Source organism: Patiria miniata, unplaced genomic scaffold (genome assembly GCF_015706575.1).
Source record: "Patiria miniata isolate m_02_andy unplaced genomic scaffold, ASM1570657v1 HiC_scaffold_19, whole genome shotgun sequence".
In the NCBI taxonomy this organism is placed as follows: Eukaryota; Metazoa; Echinodermata; class Asteroidea; order Valvatida; family Asterinidae; genus Patiria; species Patiria miniata.
This window is the reverse complement of record NW_024037057.1, coordinates 12,746,368-12,766,877: the sequence shown is the minus strand read 5'-3', so window position 1 is coordinate 12,766,877 and position 20,510 is coordinate 12,746,368. Positions and strand designations below refer to the sequence as shown.

General features: G+C 41.3%; 1 protein-coding gene across 2 annotated transcripts in view; it reads left to right on the top strand.

The window, feature by feature from the left end:
• The window catches only part of LOC119725831, a 125,084-nt gene that overhangs the window by 50,776 nt on the left and 53,798 nt on the right, over window positions 1-20,510 (top strand). The window contains exons 23-33 of one of the 2 annotated variants that reach the window (XM_038197419.1): window positions 5,586-5,660; window positions 6,754-6,822; window positions 7,200-7,265; window positions 8,027-8,098; window positions 10,093-10,161; window positions 10,787-10,927; window positions 11,404-11,475; window positions 14,400-14,471; window positions 15,617-15,682; window positions 18,071-18,148; window positions 19,487-19,671. In XM_038197419.1, coding sequence (XP_038053347.1) covers window positions 5,586-5,660; window positions 6,754-6,822; window positions 7,200-7,265; window positions 8,027-8,098; window positions 10,093-10,161; window positions 10,787-10,927; window positions 11,404-11,475; window positions 14,400-14,471; window positions 15,617-15,682; window positions 18,071-18,148; window positions 19,487-19,671 — 965 coding nt within the window. The remainder of the gene's footprint in view (window positions 1-5,585; window positions 5,661-6,753; window positions 6,823-7,199; window positions 7,266-8,026; window positions 8,099-10,092; window positions 10,162-10,786; window positions 10,928-11,403; window positions 11,476-14,399; window positions 14,472-15,616; window positions 15,683-18,070; window positions 18,149-19,486; window positions 19,672-20,510) is intronic. The other variant, XM_038197420.1, reaches the window with a different exon arrangement.

The window sequence follows — 20,510 nt, the reverse complement described above, 5'->3', positions numbered from 1 at the left end:
TTCTTTCTACAGACCCCGCTGGCACCCAATCGACCATCCGGTGCCCACTATGTCTCATCCGGTGCCCACTACGTCTTGGCTAGTCCCCCACCTTCGTTGGAGGCTAGTCGAGGCCAATGTAACGCAGGGCCGCATTTTCCGCCCGCCCCGCTCGTCGGTACTTATCACGACCGACGCGTCAGGGTACGGCTGGGGGCTACCCTCCACCCGCGACAGGTCGCGGACGTATGGGGCCCCGAACATCAATTATCCCACATCAACGTCCTGGAAATGCTGGCAGTCACCAACGCACTAAAACATTTCCAGTCGGACGTCAGAGGGCAAGCAGTCCTGGTACGATGCGACAACGCCACAGTGGTGGCATACATCAATCACCAGGGTGGCACTCGGTCAGGCAATCTGTGTGCACTAACGTGGGATCTCACCCTCTGGTGCATACAGCTCGGGATAGCACTGTCGGCATGCCACATCCCGGGCGAAGAGAACGTCACAGCCGACACTCTCTCCAGAGGCTGGATCGCCCCGACAGAGTGGTCACTGCTCCCACAGGTGGCTCAGTCGATCTTCCGACTAATTGACCGGTCGCATGTCGCGAATGAACAATCAGCTACCGATCTACTGCACCTGGGGCCCAGATCCCAACGCGTGGCAGACTGATGCGCTGTCGGTGCGGTGGGACGGCCTACTGGCCTACGCCTTCCCACCCATCTCCCTCGTTTCTCGAGTGCTGACCAAGATCGAGCAGGAGGATTGTCGAATCCTCCTCATAGCCCCGTTCTGGCCCCGCCAGCCGTGGTTTCCCCGAATCGTCCGACTCTTGGTTCACCGCCCGGTAATTCTACCGAGGAGGGCCGATCTCCTTTATCAGCCCAGCTCGGGAATCAGTCACCAGGCTCCGAGGGATCTTCACCTGACGTGCTGGGTATTGTCACGCGATCCCTCTGCTCAGCAGGCCTTTCACGACGAGCTGCAACAATTGCAGCCCAGTCCCATAGAGCCTCAACCAGAAAGGTGTATGATAGCCAACTACACCATTTCTTTAAATGGTGTAGACGGCAACCCATTCATCCCCCCAAAACTTCTGTAGGCGAAGTGGGGAACTTCCTCCTATACCTTTTTAACAGTGGGCTCACGACGGCCACGGTAAAAAATTATCGATCAGCCGTTGCCGCGATCCATCAGGGATTTCCGGACGGTTCTTCCGTTTCCGGCAACCCTGCAATTAGCCAACTGATCAAGGGGATGTTTAATACTCGTCCCCCAGTACGCACATTAATCCCATCTTGGGACCTCTTCAGTGTACTATCCACACTGGCGAGGGCTCCCTTTGAACCAATGAATTGCTCAACTTTGTTACAACTTTCCATCAAAGTAGTTTTTCTATTGGCTGTCGCTACGTCCCGACGACGTAGTGAACTACACTCGTTATCGATGCAGACAGGACACATCCGGTGGGAACCGGGGGTGTCCGCCTGATCCCTACGGCCAGTTTTCTCGCAAAGAACCAGTCGGAGACCTTTACGCCCCCGGACATCTTTGTCCCGGACATCAAGTCTTTTTCGAACGAGACAAACGACAAACTTTGGTGCCCAGTTCGAGCACTTAAGTGGTATGTCAACTGTACGAAGTCACTTCATACGGGACACGACAAATTGTTTATCACAACGACCCCGCCCTATGGGCCAGCGTCCCGCGATACAATCACTCGCTGGATCGTGGCAGCTATCCGTTCCGTACCGGGTGGCTGGCCAGCGACCCAGGGACCCATTCGAGCGCATAAGGTCAGGGGAGTGTCCACCTCGTGGGCCTTTTTTAAGGGTGTCCCCCTAGGTGACATCGTCAAGGCAGCCTGCTGGAAGAACCCTAACACGTTCTCCGAATGCTACCTGAAGGATGTCCTCCAGGCAGATGGCAAGGCTGGAAGAGAAGTCTTGCTGGCGGCCAGTCGAGCCTCATGGAAGCACTAACGGGTGAGCATATATATATATTTCTATGGGCATTAAGTCTAATGAGGTGTACCTATCATGTGTTCATCCCCATAATGGTTACACCCCCCTGACCTTTTGCGCACGAGCTTTTTGGGTTCCACTTATGAGGTGAAGCCCTAGAGCGTCTGGGGTGTTAGGTTTTTTGTTTGGTGTTGTTTGCCTTTGGACACGCCTCATGTCCTACACCCCTGTAGACATACGGTAATTCACATATACCCACCACCTTATTCAGTGCGAGTCTATGCATATGTAGTATTCGCTCTACAGGTAAGTAGAGTGATGTAGACTCCCCCCCCCCACAGTAGTGTGGTTGGGGTCTATGAGCGAATACTTACCTGTAGAGCACCCCTCCCTCCTTTCCCACTATACTCGATTCTTTGAGTGCTTACGCAGGTAATGCTTGCCAAAAAGAGGACGCTAACGTAGTGCGCATGTCACAGGGCGTCGTGGGTAGGACACGTGAGGGCGCTATTGTGTAAAACTCTTAGCAAATTGCCTGCCGGCATAGGGAACAATGCATATGTAGTATTCGCTCTACAGGTAAGTATTCGCTCGTAGACCCCAACCACACTACTGTGGGGGGGGGGGGGGAATTATTTTGCCGAAATTTTTCCGGTTTAAATACTATTGTTAAAATGGTGAAGTTGTTTGCACCTTACTTGAGATCTGCCTCATAAAAAAATGTACATAAAAGCAAATAATCCTACCTACTATAGTTTAAATTTGTTAAAGTTGAACAAAGAAATTGACTGCAGGGGGGTTTGAACCTACAGCCTCCGGATTACTGTTCCAGGGCTGTACCGACCGAGCTATCCAGCTCTATCTTGGTGGTACCTCATTTAGTCAGTGTCTTTCCTTATTCAAGGGGCGCTAATCAGAAGCCTTAAACCCGTATATATACCATGCTGCCAGGAATCATGCCCTAAATCAAGATGCAGACATGGGAAAGAGCATTCACTCAGAGACGATTTTTTCTTTTGTTACAAACTTTCAAATGAAAACTGAAAACAAAGGGAAACTCACTGGGTGCAATAAAAAAAATAATGAGCAAAGACATTGACTATTACAAAAAATGGTGAACCGCCAACACAGGGCTGGATCCACTGTGGTAGAGAACTGTAACGGTAATACGGAGGTGGCAGGTACAGATCCAACATAGGGCTGGATCCACTGTAGAGTGCTGGAACAATAATCCGGAGGTGGTAGATTCAGATCCAACATAGGGCTGGATCCACTGTGGTAGAGCACCGGAACGGTAATCCGCAGGTGGCAGGTTCAGATCCAAAATATGGCTGGATCCACTGTGGTAGAGCACCGCAGCGGTTATCCGCAGGTGGCAGGTTCAGATCCAACATAGTTCTGGATCCATTGTAGAGTGCTTGAACGGTTATCCGGAGGTGGCAGATTCAGATCCAACATAGGGCTGGATCCACTGTGGTAGAGCACCGCAACGGTAATCCGCAGGTGGCAGGTTCAGATCCAACATAGGGCTGGATCCACTGTAGAGTGCTTGAACGGTAATCCGGAGGTGGCAGATTCAGATCCAACATAGGTCTGGATCCACTGTGGTAGAGCACCAGAATGGTAATCCGGAGGTGGAAGGTTCAGATCCAACATACGGCTGGATCCACTGTGGTAGAGCACCGGAACGGTAATCCGCAGGTGGCAGGTACAGATCCAACATATAGGGCTGGATCCACTGTAGAGTGCTTGAACAGTAATCCGGAGGTGGCAGATTCAGATCCAACATAGGGCTGGATCCACTGTGGTAGAGCATCGGAACGGTAATCCGCAGGTGGCAGGTACAGATCCAACATAGGGCTGGATCCACTGTAGAGTGCTTGAACGGTAATCCGGAGGTGGCAGATTCAGATCCAACATAGGGCTAGATCCACTGTGGTAGAGCACCGGAACGGTAATCCGCAGGTGGCAGGTAAAGATCCAACATAGGGCTGGATCCACTGTAGAAAAGAGAACTGTAACGGTAATCCAGAGGTGGCAGGTACAGATCCAACATAGGGCTGGATCCACTGTAGAGTGCTTGAACGGTAATCCGGAGGTGGCAGATTCAGATCCAACATAGGGCTGGATCCACTGTGGTAGAGCACCAGAACGTTAATCCGGAGGTGGCAGGTGCAGATCCAACATCAGCTGTCGTAGAGCACCAGAACAGTAATCTGGAGGCGGCAGGTGCAGATCCAACATAGGGCTGGATGAGCTGTCGTAGAGCACTGGAAAGGTAATCTGGAGGTGGCAGGTGCAGATCCAACATAGGGCTGGATCCACTGTAGAGTGCTGGAATGGTAATCCAGAGGTGGCAGATTCAGATCCAACATATGGCTTGATCCACTCTGGTAGAGCACTGGAACGGTAATCCGCAGGTGGAAGGTACAGATCCAACATAGGGCTGGATCCACTGTAGAGTGCTTGAACGGTAATCCGGAGGTGGCAGATTCAGATCCAACATAGGGCTGGATCCACTGTGGTAGAGCACTGGAACGGTAATCCGCAGGTGGCAGGTACAGATCCAACATAGGGCTGGATCCACTGTAGAGTGCTTCAACAGTAATCTGGAGGTGGCAGATTCAGATCCAACATAGGGCTGGATCCACTGTGGTAGAGCACCGGAACAGTAATTCGCAGGTGGCAGGCACAGATCCAACATAGGGCTGGATCCACTGTGGTAGAGCACCGGAGGGGTAATCCGCAGGTGGCAGGTACAGATCCAAAATAGGGCTGGATCCACTGTAGAGTGCTTGAACAGTAATCCGGAGGTGGCAGATTCAGATCCAACATAGGGCTGGATCCACTGTGGTAGAGCACCGGAACGGTAATCCGCAGGTGGCAGGTACAGATCCAACATAGGGCTGGATCCACTGTAGAGTGCTTGAACGGTAATCTGGAGGTGGCAGATTCAGATCCAACATAGGGCTGGATCCACTGTGGTAGAGCACCAGAACGTTAATCCGCAGGTGGCAGGTACAGATCCAACATAGGGCTGGATCCACTGTAGAGTGCTTGAACGGTAATCCGGAGGTGGCAGATTCAGATCCAACATAGGGCTGGATCCACTGTGGTAGAGCACCAGAACGTTAATCCGGAGGTGGCAGGTGCAGATCCAACATCAGCTGTCGTAGAGCACCAGAACAGTAATCTGGAGGCGGCAGGTGCAGATCCAACATAGGGCTGGATGAGCTGTCGTAGAGCACTGGAAAGGTAATCTGGAGGTGGCAGGTGCAGATCCAACATAGGGCTGGATCTACTGTAGAGTGCTGGAACGGTAATCCGGAGATGGCAGAATCAGATCCAACATATGGCTGGCTCCACTGTGGAAGAGCACCGGAACGGTAATCTGAGGTGGCAAGTTCAGCTCCAACATCAGCTGTCGTAGAGCACCAGAACAGTAATCTGGAGGTGGCAGATTCAGTCCACGCTTCAGTCAATTTCTTTGTTCAACTTCAAAAATAATATTGTTATGCACCTAGTTAGTTCTCTTTGTGGTTCATTTGGAACAAAAAATAACTTCAAGTTTAATATACGTAGTTTCAAAGCGTCATAAAAAAAATGATTAAAGATATGTATTTTTTCTGTTTGCAGTTATCTTTATTTGAGTAGCAACCCTCTCCAAACCATGAGTTCATATTCCTTCAATGATGTGACCTACTCATATATGTAAGTACAGTAGTCTTGTTTGTTTCTTTCTCTTTTCCAAAACCAAAACTTCCAAATGCACCCGCAGACTTGTGAGTGACTTGAGATTGACTTGCAAGTGACTTGAGATTGACTTGTGAGTGACTTGAGATTGACTTGCGAGTGACTTGAGATTGACTTAATTGTGAGTGACTTTGGATTGAAGTGGGATTCACTTGTGAGTGACCTGTGAGTTATTTGTGAGTGGGATGACTTGTGAGTGACTTGTATTGACTTTTGAGTGACTTTTCAGTACCTGTTTGTGACTTCTGAGTACTTGTGAATGACTTGTAAGTATCTGTTAGTGTCTCTACAAAAACCATACTTTGAAAAGCACCCACAGACTTGTGAGTGACTTAATTGACTTGTGAGTGACTTAATTGACTTGTGAGTGACTTTAGATTGACTTTAGATTGACTTGTGAGTGACTTGTGAGTACTTGTGATTACTTGTGAGTGACTTAAGGATGCATGGACTTGGGATTGCAAAAAAAAATGACTTGTGAGTAACTTGTGAGTACATGTAATTGACGTGATAGCCTTGTGATTGACTTGTGAGCACTTTTGAGTGACTTGTGAGTGACTTGTGAGTACTTGTGAATGACTTGTAAATACCTGTGAGTGACTTGTGAGTACTTGTGAATGACTTGTAAATACCTGTCAGTGACTTGTGGGTAAGCTGTGAGTACATGTGAGTACTTTTTAGTACTTGTGAGTGACTTATGAGTGACTTGTTAGAAGTTGTGAGTACTTGTGTGTGACTTTTGAGTACATGTGAGTGACTAAATTGTGAGTGACTTGAAGTGACCTGTAAATACTTGTGAGTGACGTGAGAGTGAGTGTGAGCACTTGTGAGTGATTTGTGAGTGACGAGACTTTGGATTGACATTGATTGACTCGTGAGTGACAATTGATAGATGTACGTGATGGGCTTGTGATTAAAAGTTTATTGACTTGTGATTGACCTGCAGCTAGACTTGTGATTACTTAAATCAGTGCTGCTTTTCCATGTCTGGTAATAAACTTGTCGGTTTTTTTTTTTCTTCAATTTAATTTGATTTTTTTTTGTTCTGCAGATATCTCCAATCAGTGGGTGTGACCACCATTCCATCCCATGCATTCAATGGTGTCTCAGCATCATATTTGTAAGTAAACACCCTGTTAAATATGTGACCAGCTATCACAAAATAAGCAGTGGCGGATGTAAGGGGTGGGGGGTGTTCAGCCACTGACTAATACAGTATGTGGATGCTAGTGAAATGGGGCAAAACATATTAAATGGAATGCTAAAGTTCCTGAATGTAATCTCAAATAGCATAAGAATGCAGGAGAGAGCACCATTCGATTTCAAAATTATCGGCAATTTTGGACTCTGTGATCTGTGAACAATACATGTAGATGGCATTTTTTACCACATTATGAGCCCCCATTGGAGAGACACTGTGTGCGTGTGCTGGTCTGCACACTTACAATAAATAAGGCGTATGCTAAACATAATTTTTTTAACATATTTTGTACATAGATACATGCAGTCCAATGCTATCAGCATCATAGAGGAAGAAGCATTTTCCGTCACAATTGGACAACTGTAAGTTTTGGTTTATCTCTTATTAAGATAGCTTTTTCAAGAAATTGATTTTGAAAAAAGAGAACCAAGGTTTTTGTTCAAGATTCCTCTACCATCCCCAAATTTTCACAGTTGCTGACAAGCCTTTGTTTTTGTTAAAGTATTTTTTTTCTCTGTTAGTTCTCTCCCAAATCCCATAGACTTTGTACATATGCACATTTTATTCTGCCAAACACTTGAACCTAAAACAAAGCCATGTTACCATAAAACTTGACAATATACAAAGACACCAAAGTGAACTCCTGTCTTGGAGAGTGACGTCATGATGACATCATCATGGGTTGCATGACGCCATCTTAAAGGTGCAAGATCCTTTCTAGAGAACTTTAAGTCCGATTGGGTTGAAACTTGGTATGTAGGTAGACCGGGATGTGTTATAGGTAATAAATGAGGGGACGTCATAATGACGTCATCGCATGATTTTTATATAAATGTTTAAAATTTGATTGACTTTTAAGCCATATATCTCATCAAGAGAACCAGCTAAATTCAAAATTATTTTTGTAGTAGGTCATACATAATTGCACAAAAATGTGAAAATTGTGTGATGTATTGAAGAGGTCATCAACATTGCGATTTTTTAAAATCACATATCAGGGTTATTAGTTATATTATTATTAGTATCCAAAATCCGAAGTGGCGTCATGAAGATGTAACCACTTGATTTTATATTAATTATGTCTTGTTTTGCCATATACCTTGTCTGTTTTTTTTTCTTCCAGTCATTTGGAAAGCAACCAGATCAGTGATATTAGAGGGAAGATGTTTGGAGATTTGTCGACCATTCAAGATTTGTAAGTTGCCCTTCAAGTAGCATACATATACAACAGCGTTGTAGTACTCGTACTCGGTACTCGTACTCGAGTACTACTCAAGTACTTTTTTTGGAGTACTCGTACTCGTACTCGTACTCGAATGTCAAATTACTCGTACTCGAAATGACGTTACTAGTACTCGGGCAACAAAGTACTCGTACTCCAATAGCAGTACTCGGGGGAAAAAATGTTATAACTTCACTTTCCATGGCCTTATTTTATCGATACTTTCAGTTTGAAATGGTTGATTGGCTTGTTGAGAAATCAAGATTTCCTGATTTTCCTCTGTGCACGTACGTCTGGACAAACACATTTAACAGCTAGCCGTGAGTGGGTCTGTATAATTGGTCTGACTAGGCCTGGGCCAATTACGCACAATGAACCATTTGACATATGGCCGTATTCGGAAATGCGAGTACTCGATCGTACTCGTACTCGTACTCGGAAGTACAAGTACTCATACTCGGAGACCCGTTCTTGTACTCGGAGGTACAAGTACTCAGCAACCTAAGTACTCGGCAGTACTCGGTACTCGGAAAAAAGTACTCGACTACAACACTGATATACAACTACGGCTGGGTGGGCGTGGAGTCATACGTATACTAAAGTTTACTTTGACCTCAACTTGCATGTTGACCCCAAGTGGGCGTGGTTAAACCTTGGTGAATCCACGGTATGGTTTGGGTAATAGCAATGCGATTTGGAGTGTTTTATGGAGATATTGTTGCAATATTTAAGTATTCAAATTCTAAAAGAAACAAATTGGCCTAAAAAGCAAAACGAAACAAACAAATATTTTTTTGACGTGCCGACCATGACTTAAAGGACAGTGAAATCGTAGCATAGGACCTGCATACACTGGATACCTCTCCATTAAAGGGAAAATACAACATTTGCAAACATCAAAAAATAAAACTACCAAATCATTTTGAAATACCTTGCTGGACTGTTAGTGAATGACAGTGTAAAGCATTCTGTAAAATCGTGGCACCTGGTATACTGTCATTTTCAAGAAAAGTGGTATTTTTGTATTTCCAACGCTGGTCGGCGTTGGAAAAAACTGGCTTTTTTTCAAATACTGGCCCCAATGGACCATCGCACTTGTTTGCAATCGATTACACACCTATGAACGGGTACAAGCCAGCTAGACTGGTTCCCTGACCTTACAATTCCCCAATGTATGTAAACTGCTCTGTTTCTTCTTATATGGAGTCAGGGAACCAGACTACAGGAAAATGTTGGTTTTTTTTTGGTTTTTATAGCATTTTCGAACCCAAAACCTCAAAAAAGTCAGTGTAACTATATTTGTTATATATTTCCAACCCCCCAATTCCATCCATATCTGAAAATTACAGCAAAAGCAAATGATGTATATTCCCTTTAACGCTTGCATTTTGTGCTTGCACACTCCTTGGGCCTTTTACCCCCCAAAAAATGACACACAGACATTAGACAGACAGCATAGAATCTTTTAATATTGGATGTATAACATGGGTCCCATTTGCAGGGCATGGCTACTGTTTGTGTTTCATTTGTAGTTGCCTATTAGCTTATCTGTTTTTCTTTAAATTCTGTGAAATCATTTTGTTTTTGCAGTTTTGCATTTAAGTTTAGGCATTCCCACCATAAGCTTTGGCTTTTTAAAAGCATGCCTCCATCTTGATTAACATGACAACTTTTTGTTATCATGATGCTTTAACTTTGCTTTTGATTGAAATAAATGTTATTGAAATTGAAATTAAACCCCCTTTTAGAAGGGGGTTCACAAATTTGGCGTCTTTACAAGTGTCCAGAGGAATTTCTTTTACTTTTGATCAACTTTTTTTTTTTTTTACATATAACAGGCTTGTAGTCAAGTTCATCACAAGTTAAATAGTCACAAGTCAAATCAAAAGTCATATAAAAAAAAGAGTGAACAATGATATTTCATTTGAGCAGCTTGTCTAAGTATTGATGTTCTTTTTCTTTTTCAGGTTTTTAGAGAACAACAAGATTTCATCGCTTTATGGTGACACGTTTGATGGGGCAACCATCACAACAATGTGAGTGTTTCAGTTTTGTTGGTTGAAACTAATACTTGATACATGTGCAGTGGAACCATTGCAGATTACCTTGTCTACATACATGTATTATTTGAGATATTTAATGAGAGGTCTACTTATAACCCATAACCTTTCCAACATCTGGTCGCAGATCATGTAACGACCTGACAATATATGCCTTGTTACAACCTTCCCACACATAGAACAGTTACAACCCATATCTTTTCCAACATTTTTCTGGTACATTTTTCTGGACCATTGTAACATCCTTTCCAACCACCCTTGTTACAATATTAATTCATACACATATAGAACGGTTACAACCCATCACATTTCCATCATTCTTGTCAGTTGCAGATCATTGTATAATGTCATGCCAACATACATCAAACTACCCTCATTACAAACTTTTGGCTGCAGATCATTGGGATGTCCGAACAACATATACCAACCACCCGTTTTACAACCTTGCCACACATGTAACCTACACACCAGTTACAACCTATAAAAGTTTTCTGTTTGCAGATCCTTGCAGTATATCCAACCACCCTTGTTGCAACCTTGCTTCACTTACCAGATTACAACCTATACCAATTACAACCCATAACTTTTTTGTTGATTGTAGATCATTGTATAACAACGTTTTAGCAACGTATCCTGCCAAGGCACTTTCCAGTCAGAATCTGGACAAAGTTCTTCTGAATGATAACCAGATTGGAACCATTCCTGCGAATGCGTTTGAAGGACAGACCAGCATGGAAATACTGTAAGTTTATTTATTTATTATATGTCTTTACCAAGGGTGTGCCCAAACAGTTTAAAACTGGTTTCCATTGGGGCCCTGCGTACACTACAAAGGACTACACACGTGTACAAATACAATACATTACAAATACAAATACAACACAATGAAATCTAATAAAAGCATGGTATTTACTGCATGATTGTAAAGCAACTATTATATTAATTGTACAACTATTACAAAGAAACATGTACAGTTTAAAACAACATTGCTAACAGACTTTCCTGAAGGCCTAAGGTGAATTAAATAAATACGAAGAATTTGGACATTTCATGTGACGTCGGGAAAATATTTTTCTATGTTGTTAATAATAATTATTAAAAAAATCTTTCATATAATATTCACAGAAATAAAAATATATGGACAAATCTGGAATGGTCCATAAAACATGTTTGCCGATGGGATTAAAAGTTTCTTATTTCACGTTTCTATGGTTACAGTAACTTGGAAAATAACAGGTTGACTGAGATCCCAACTGGTATCCTGGCACCGTTAACCAGCTTGAGGAGCCTGTAAGTCTGTCACAAATGTGTTTAATTAAATCTTTTCATTATGCAAATGATTGTTTTATGACCATAATCATTTGCATATTATCCATATTCATTATACCAGCTTGACAAGACTGTAAGTCTGTCACACATGTGTTAAATCGTTTCATTTTGCAAATTGCTTTATTAACATAATCATTTGCATATTCTCCATATTCATGATATGTTGAATTCAGCTGCATTCCAGGAAATGCAGTTGCATGATTTATATTTAAGACTCATTTGGCATTACATTTTTATTTGCAATGTTTGCAGACAATTTCTCATATCATATGCCAAAAAAATAAGGAGAAAGTTGAACATTTCACGTCAGATAAATACCGCCAAGTTTTGTCATTGTATAGACAGCATATTTGCATATATCAGTCATGTCTTTATGCCAGGGAAATTGGTTTTGTATTGAGAATTTACAGGCCAGTGAAAATAAGACAACTTTCAAAATATAGAAAAAAAAAAGCATTTTAGACAGCAGTCTACTGAAAGTAAGCTTTTCCCTATAGCCTCTTGCAAAATATGTTTTTTTGCATAATGGGGAGCAAATGCTGGGTGTTAATTTTTGTGCGAAAAAGATCAGTCATTGCTTTTACTATGATTAGCAAAGTTTCGTACTGAGTAACAGTCAACTGGCGCCTAGTCACAGGCCATATAAATCATGTAACATTATGGTTGGTAACCTAGCATTTCTAACCCAAACTTTCCAGTATTATGTGGGCACTTAGCACCTCTGTGAATTTTGCCGCTGGTTTCAGAATCTGACTTTCCAATTTCATCAATTTGCCAATAGACCTTTTGCATTGAGGCGGAGTTAGCAGAGTTGTAACTTGTACGACTCTTGACTCAGACTCAAGTCACGATGACAAATGACTCAGACTCGGAGTCTTACTTAACCCTGTAGACTTGGACTCAGACTGGACCTGTGGACTCGGGACTTCACCAAAATTACCACAAATCACTTATTTTTTTCCCAGCAATTTAGTTAAAATTCATTCAACTTCATTGGCTTATCCCATGGTTTGTTTATTTGACATGTTTTTAGTATTTTCCACACCGTGAGGATTTAGCAGTACCTCAACATTTGTTTCCAATTATAGTACTTAAAGATGAATCTCGACTCAGACTTGCACTCGACCTTTACATGTATGACTCGTGACTCGGACTCGGGCTCAACCTGAATGACTCGGGACTCGGGCTTGTGCTTGACCCGCATGACTCAGACTTTGGAGAGGTGACTTGGACTCGATGTTTGTGGGCGACTCCAATACAAGTCTGGGAGTTAGAGGGCAATGGTCACGTTTATGACTCATGACTCGGACTCAGACTGGACCCGCATGACTCAGACTTGGGAGAGGTGATTGACTCGGACTCGGACTCGATGTTTGGTGACTCAAATACAAGTCTGGGAGTTAGAGGGCAATTAATTAATGATCACCTTTATGACTCATGACTCAGACTCGACCCGCATGACTCTGACTTGGAAGAGGTGACTCAGACTCAATGTTTGATGACTCAAATACAAGTCTGAGAGTTAGAGGGCAATAAATGGTCGCCTTTATGACTCGTGACTCGGACTCGGACTCGACCCACATGGCTCAGACTTGGAAGAGGTGACTCGGACTTGATGTTTGGTGACCCAAGTACAAGTCTGGGAGTTAGAGGGCAATTAATGGTCACCTTTATGATTCATGACTCAGACTCAGACTGGACCCGCATCACTCGGACTTGGAAGAGGTGACTCGGACTCGATGTTTGGTGACTCAAATACAAGTCTGGGAGTTAGAGGGCAATTAATGGTCACCTTTATGACTCATGACTCAGACTCAGACTCGACCCGCATGACTCGGACTTGGAAGAGGTGACTCGGACTCGATGTTTGGTGACTCAAATGCAAGTCTGGGAGTTAGAGGGCAATTAATGGTCACCTTTATGACTCATGACTCGGACTCGGACTCGACCCGCATGACTCGGACTTGGAAGAGGTGACTCGGACTCAGACACGATGTTTGGTGACTCAATACAAGTCTTGGAGTTGGAGGGCAATGGCTTGGCTTTGCTGGGATATGGCATGAGTAAAGCTTTTGTGCATTGTACTAACCCGAAATAACCTCTGAGATGCCTGCAGTGCTGAAGGTCAGGGTGAGTAAAAAAGAAAGTGACCTGGATTAAAGCAATCAAATTTGATTCTCCAATGAAATATGTCTTAAAAGAGCATGTTCATCCACTCATCTGAAAAAAAACCCAAAAAAACTAAAATTGATCAATGCTATCAGAAGTTATGCATGTCTTACTATAAAAGAACCTGTTTCATACCATAGCTGTCCATGGAATGCCATTGGAAGCTATTGACCTAAGTAAGAATTACAGATTACACACAAGCATTCAAATATAAATGAGATTTTAATAAATGAAATCAAGACTGAAACATTATTTTTACTGTCAGATTTTGTGTTTTGAGTATGAGGAACACATCAACTTTTTTTTCTTCAAAATATTGATGTTGATTTTTTCTTTTGCAAGTTTTTGTTCATTTACCGAGGTGGGACAACATCCATTGTTTCATTGTACTCAATGGGTATTCGTCGTTTCGTAGAATGGTCAATGATTGGTGGTGGACACTTGTGTTTTGTGATCTTTTTATTAAAACAGACATAACTTGGGAATATGCAAATTACACGAACGTGAAATTTTCACAGTTACTGGTCAGTAAGAATTACCTCATCCTTATGTTTTTTTTCAATGAAATGGAGCAGACAAATATATAAAAAATATTTGTCAAATTCTGTCACTTTCTTTTGACTCACCCTGTGTTCATTTAGAAGTAATACAAAGAATTGCATAAAGCACTCATTTGCATAATCATCCATATTCATGGCTGTTGTTCCATTTTGAAGATTACTGGGCCAGAATAATATAAGTGCAGTAAATAAAGATGCTTTTGACGGGCTGGCCAACCTGGAGATAGCGTAAGTAACATTTGCATATCATGCATGCATTTCATTCAGACATCAAGGGTCGAGTTACATATAGATAATGGACCAAATGGAATTTGTGGATTATTAACATGCCTTGCGCCTCATTGCTAACAGTAAAGGTTTACAAAAACAGACTGAAAAAATCTATAAATTATTCTGAAACAATGAGGGATCCATGAAAAATAAAGATTTTGGAGTATATGGGTACATCTATACATTAAGGGTCCAAAGTGTGACATTTTCATGTCCCCTTTACTTCTTGGAACTTTGTTATTTGCCGTTCAAGTATCATGAAAGGTAGAGCTATTCAAAAAACTAACCGACAAAGTTAAAGGCAGTTAATTGCGTCAAGTGATGCATTTTTGTAACCCTTGTAACCCTTGCAGCACCTTGTAACCCTTAAAGCAGTGCCCTGCACTGATCGGAGCTATCCTCACTAAAGATGACATAAATAAAAAAAAAGACACATTTTTGGAAATTTCCGTTGGTAGTTGGTTTGTAATTCCACAAATCCGTGAATGGGTGCGCACACGCATTGACATGACGCACACACGGTTGCTATTATCCTTCAGTTCAGAGTGTGACATCGCGTAGCTGCAATCGACTGAATGAGAAAGTGTCCCAGACACTGATTTTGGGCGCCATTCAAAACATGACTAGGCAACTTTTGAATTGAAACCGAGATACTAGAATATTGTCTTCTCAGAATATACAACATTCAAAGAGCCTAAACTTCATCAGGTTAGTTATTAAGCACCCGTCTTTAGATTTTGATCACTGTTGTTGCATTAAACAAAAACAAAAAAAGCAAATGACAAATGATCTATCCTACCTTTCAGAATGACTTCAACATAATTTGTTTTTGGTTGGGTATTAGTTTGCTATTCACAATCATTCTTGGAGTATTTCTGCATAATAGGAGCAGAATTATCAATTTCAAAGATGTCAGATGTAACAGGGACAGTGAAAAAACTGGACACCAAATTTGAAGAATGACCCATTCTTATATTGCTATTCAAGAAATATACTTTGTTTGCCATTTCTCAGCTACCAAACTAATAACAAAGCAGACTTTGATCTGCTCTGAAGAAGACCAGTGCAAAGACATTGGTATTTTCCTTTCTTCATTCCTACAGGGATTTTTCAAACAATGAAATAAGCCATTGGCCAATGATGCCGAGCCTCCCCAACCTTCGGCAACTGTAAGTTTTTTTTGTGTCTTTCTAGCATTCATATAATTGTCCATGTTTTGACAATACATGGAGATGTAATTGTCCAACACTTTAAGACTCACTAGCCATCAGTAAATCTGCATAAAAAAAATCTACTTGAATAGGGCAATACTATTGCCCTATTAAAGCTAGAAGAATGAAATTTAATGCAGATTTACTGATAAAAGCTATTTTCATGTACTTTAACGTGGTTGTTATTACAGGGATGTGATTTCTCCGTTTTTTTTTCCGGAAATCCGTTTTTTTGGGCCTCAAAAGTCCACCAACGTGAATCGTGTGAATCCATTGAGAAAATAGGGGGGTAGAATGTGCTAATTAATTATTCATTATGAGTTTTGCTTGCCGAAATATCCGAAATTTACTTACGGACATAAACTTCGTTGATCGATATGTATGCCGCACGCACATATTGAACACCCAATGTGAGAACGAAGTTGGAGACCATGCGTTGCCATTAGTGCGATTATGTGATTTTTCGCTCGGGGCCGAGGTTGTGGTTATGTAGGTCTAGTTCCTGTATCGGTACTTGAGATGCACGTGTTGCGCTGGTCAGATGTGCAGACGAGTGCAGCATGGTACACTGGTACCCTTGCACTGGAATCCATGCTATGATGAAGGACCGGAACCAGTGACTACTGCAAGTACTCACAGGTTCGTTTTCCGTGCGTAGTCGGCCGAAGTTGGATCGTAAAAATAGTAAAAATACCAAACAACCATTGATGGAAAAAGAGGATTTCTGCAAATTAATTCACAGAACGTGATCTTCATTTTCTGTGTATGTGTTTTCCATTGAAATGACGAGATTGCAAAACTCGAACCTGTGGAGAAACATCGTAGCGTGTTTCTGCAGTCCTGCAGAATTTTCGGCCACGTGGGATGGGCCGTACACAGTGCAGCAATGCACACTGATACTGCGCCGGGCCGGCCGTGTGTACGGCGCGATGTACGGCCGGCCAGACTGAATGTTTGCGGCGATAGTGGCCGTGACCCACCTCAAATATATTTTTAATTAGGTGAGGCAAGTTTTAATCACTTTTGATGGCTAGTCTTGATAATTTTTGTGGCGCAAATGAGAATAATCCAGGCACAAAATACATGAAATATAAACGATTCCTTGCTTTACTACAAATATAGAAATGGTGAAATAATTGTTTTCCAACAATACTACCGACGCTATTTTGAAAGGCATGTTATCGAAAGCAGAAGTGATTTAAGTTTACAATTTTGATTTTTTTTTACAAAAATATTACAAGATCTCCTCTGAAATGCTCTAAAATGCACCAGAAAGCTTCTAAAGTTCAAAATTTTTCGGGGTCCTTAAGCAGGCCCCGAACCCACGCTTTGGCTTCGCAGGTTGTTGTATCACAACAAAAATTCCCCCACAGGTTTGAAAAAATCCTGGGGAGAACAGCATGGTTCTCAACTTTGAGTACAGAAAAAACTTTATTAGAACAAGAGTACATTTTAACAAATAAAGGAAAATTCTTCATAAATTAAAACAAATTCTGCTTCAGAATTTCAGAGGAAAGTGCCCAGTAATTGCCTCAGATTGCACCACAGAGCATCTAAAATCAAAAATTTTTCGGGGCCCTTAAGCAGGCCCCGGACCCCACGCCGTAATGGCTTCGCGCTTCGCGCTCGCCGGAGTTTGCACTTCATGCATATAATTTTCAGGTTTTTTTGTCACAGACCAATCACATCCCTGTTATTAACCCTAACAGAACTCAATCCATCAAACCCCAACGGCTTTTTTTGTTGGAATCTGTCAGGATGGGTATACAGTACCTGACAGACTGGCAGTCTTTTACATTGGGTTGGCACACCTCCAGAAACAAATAGTCAGAAATATGTGTTTGCAGTTTTCCATTTGTGATACGGTCAAGCTAAATGAGTTGTTTGTCGACCCTGGTCAAAAACTTTTTATTACATATTTGAAAAGAGCACAATCTCAGCATTACTGCTGTTACAACCCCATACTGATACCACCTGTAGTATAAGAAATTATGGAAGTGGGAACACCAAGAGATGTGATGAAGTGATGTGATGAAGTGGCCCTATTTTGGCCCGGGTCTCCAAATAAAAATTCCAGACGAACGACTCATTTAGCTTGATCGCATCACATATGGTGTTGGAATTTGCCAGGATGGTTATGGTTCCTAGTAAATCATGCTGGGAGTTATATGTAGGTTAATGATACCCAGACCACTTAACTGGGTTTTTGTAAAACAGTAATATGTTTTGCCTTTAGAATTTTTTGTCCAGGTTTACCTGCCAGCTTTTTCTAATTTGCACCCACCACCATGATGCAAAAACCTCAACTCAAGTTAATTATATTTCTATCTATACTTTTCTCTCCAGCGACTTATCAAACAATGAGATTGAGACAGTGGGCCAGAACGCCTTCCATGCACTTGATGCCAAGGTCCTAAGTTCTTTGTAAGTTATTTAAGAGATACATTTCACAATAATCCTAACCGTTATATTATGAAACGTTGTTTAACCCGGCAACAAAGTCTCCCTCAGTTCACCTAATCCAAGGCCAAACACCCCAATTTGTGACCTCTTGTGATATTTTGTTGAGTGATACCCCTATGATACCTCATCAGAGATATTTTTTTAGTATCTTTGTAATACATGGTGTGTGATGTTGTAATATTGTTTTGATATATTTGTAATATTTTTATATATTTTTATATTTGTGATATCTTTTGTTATTTTTTTCATATCTTTTTATTCAGTCTTCTTTGCAATGTGATCTCAATGATTTTGTGTGTGTGATATCTATTACCGGGGTATATGACAATATCCATTTTTGTTGTGATATATTTGTAATGTCTTTATGATATCTTTGTGATATCTTTGTTATGTTGTCATGATTACTGGTTGATGTGAAATTTGGTATAATTGTGATCTGAACCTCAGGAATACCGGTATCTTGTAGGTATCTTTGTGATATGTGATTTCCTCTGTTTAATGTGATATCTTTGCAATATCATTGTAGTACTTATATGAAATATTGTTTATATCGTTCATATACATGTACATGTACCGGTATGTCATAATATTTTTATTGTGATATCTTTGTGGTGTGATGTCTGTGATATCTCTGTGATGCCTCAGTGATATCTTTTTGGTGTCTTTGTGATACTGATTTTGCGATATCTTATTTTGTTGTAATATCTTGTGGTGATATCTTTGTGATATCTGTGATACATGTATCTTTGTTAAATTGTCATGATATCTTTGTGATGTTTGAATCAATGTCACAGGAATATTTAATAGCAACCATCAGTGCTGCAACAGGAACTTGTACTTCTCCCTCAAATATAACAATATCGCTATCTTCTTGTTATTTTTTTAAACATCTTTAAATTCTTAGTGATATCTTTGTCAGATTGTCAGGTTTTTGTGTGTGATACATTTAATCAATATCAAAGGAATCTCGCTAACTACCCTGTAGGTTCTACCTGCTACCTCTATTTCTCCATCATTTTTGACAATTTACCTCCATCTTTATTTTATGATTTCTTTGTAATATCTGTGTAATATCTTTATCGTATATTACAATATCGTTGTGCTATCTCCATTATATCTATATATGACATGTTTGCGATATCTAGACTATATCACAGGATTTTTGCTAGCAAACCTCTATTGCTTCTATTGCAACTTCTACTTATCCCTCGGATATGACAATACCTCCATCCGTGTGATATGTAATATATCTTTATACTATCTGATGATATTTTGTGATATCCTTAATCAATATCCAAGGAATCTTGCTGGCAATCCTCTAAGCTGCACCTGCAACCTCTACTACTCCCTGGGATATGACAATACCTCTGTTGTCGGTGGCACGTGTGCGGCACCCAGTGAGGCGGCTGGTATCTTATTCTCCTACTCCAGCATGTTATCCCCAAAATACTTCACCAATGTAAATCCAGCATTAATTCAATGTGGTGAGTTGAGATTTGTGTGTACTGCAGTCAACATGTACCTAGTGTAACATTCAGAATTCATACATGTATAATTAAAATTGTTCAATGTTTTTTTCTTCAATGAAATTATATACATGTATTACATTAAAGCCTGACTATTTCTAAATCCACTCCTTTTTTACCCCATTCCGTTTGGGTTACTAGATCCAGAAATACAATCAATTAAGTTAAAGGGTGTAAATTTTACTTGGGCCACTCTCACCTGTAATGGGCCTTATTCACGAGTCGGCCATATTGGATTGAGAGTGAGGTAAAATCTTCATTTTTGGAACTTGTGTAGAGAAATGAAAGCAATGAAGTTACAATTTAATACCAGTGTGCTCTGATGAATAATTTAAAATTTGTGATTAAACATACTGTTATGTTTTAAGTCACATTTAAAAAAACAAAATGAAAGTGAGGCTATAGTGAATAAATAGTCTGGCAACATCCCCTTCAACAGTTCATAATTTATGAAATACATTCAGGGAACACAACAAAAATGGCCAACTTGTGCATAAGGCCCATGCACTGATCTCTATATAAAGACTGGATAGCTAATAAAGAGCCGCACAATGAATGAATTTGACGCCATATTGGTGAGACCGGCTGGTGATCTATAAAGGACAAGTTGCCGTCTTTATAGACAGCATGATTTCTTTTGTAACGTCGCGGTTCACTTGACTTATATTTTGACCACCACCACTGACCAACTGACCAAGGTTTACTACAATTTTTCTAACGTTGTGGTTACTTTTATAATGCCGCAAATCACTTTTTCGGCGTTTTTGAAATAATAATCACTACGGAAATGTGTCCCT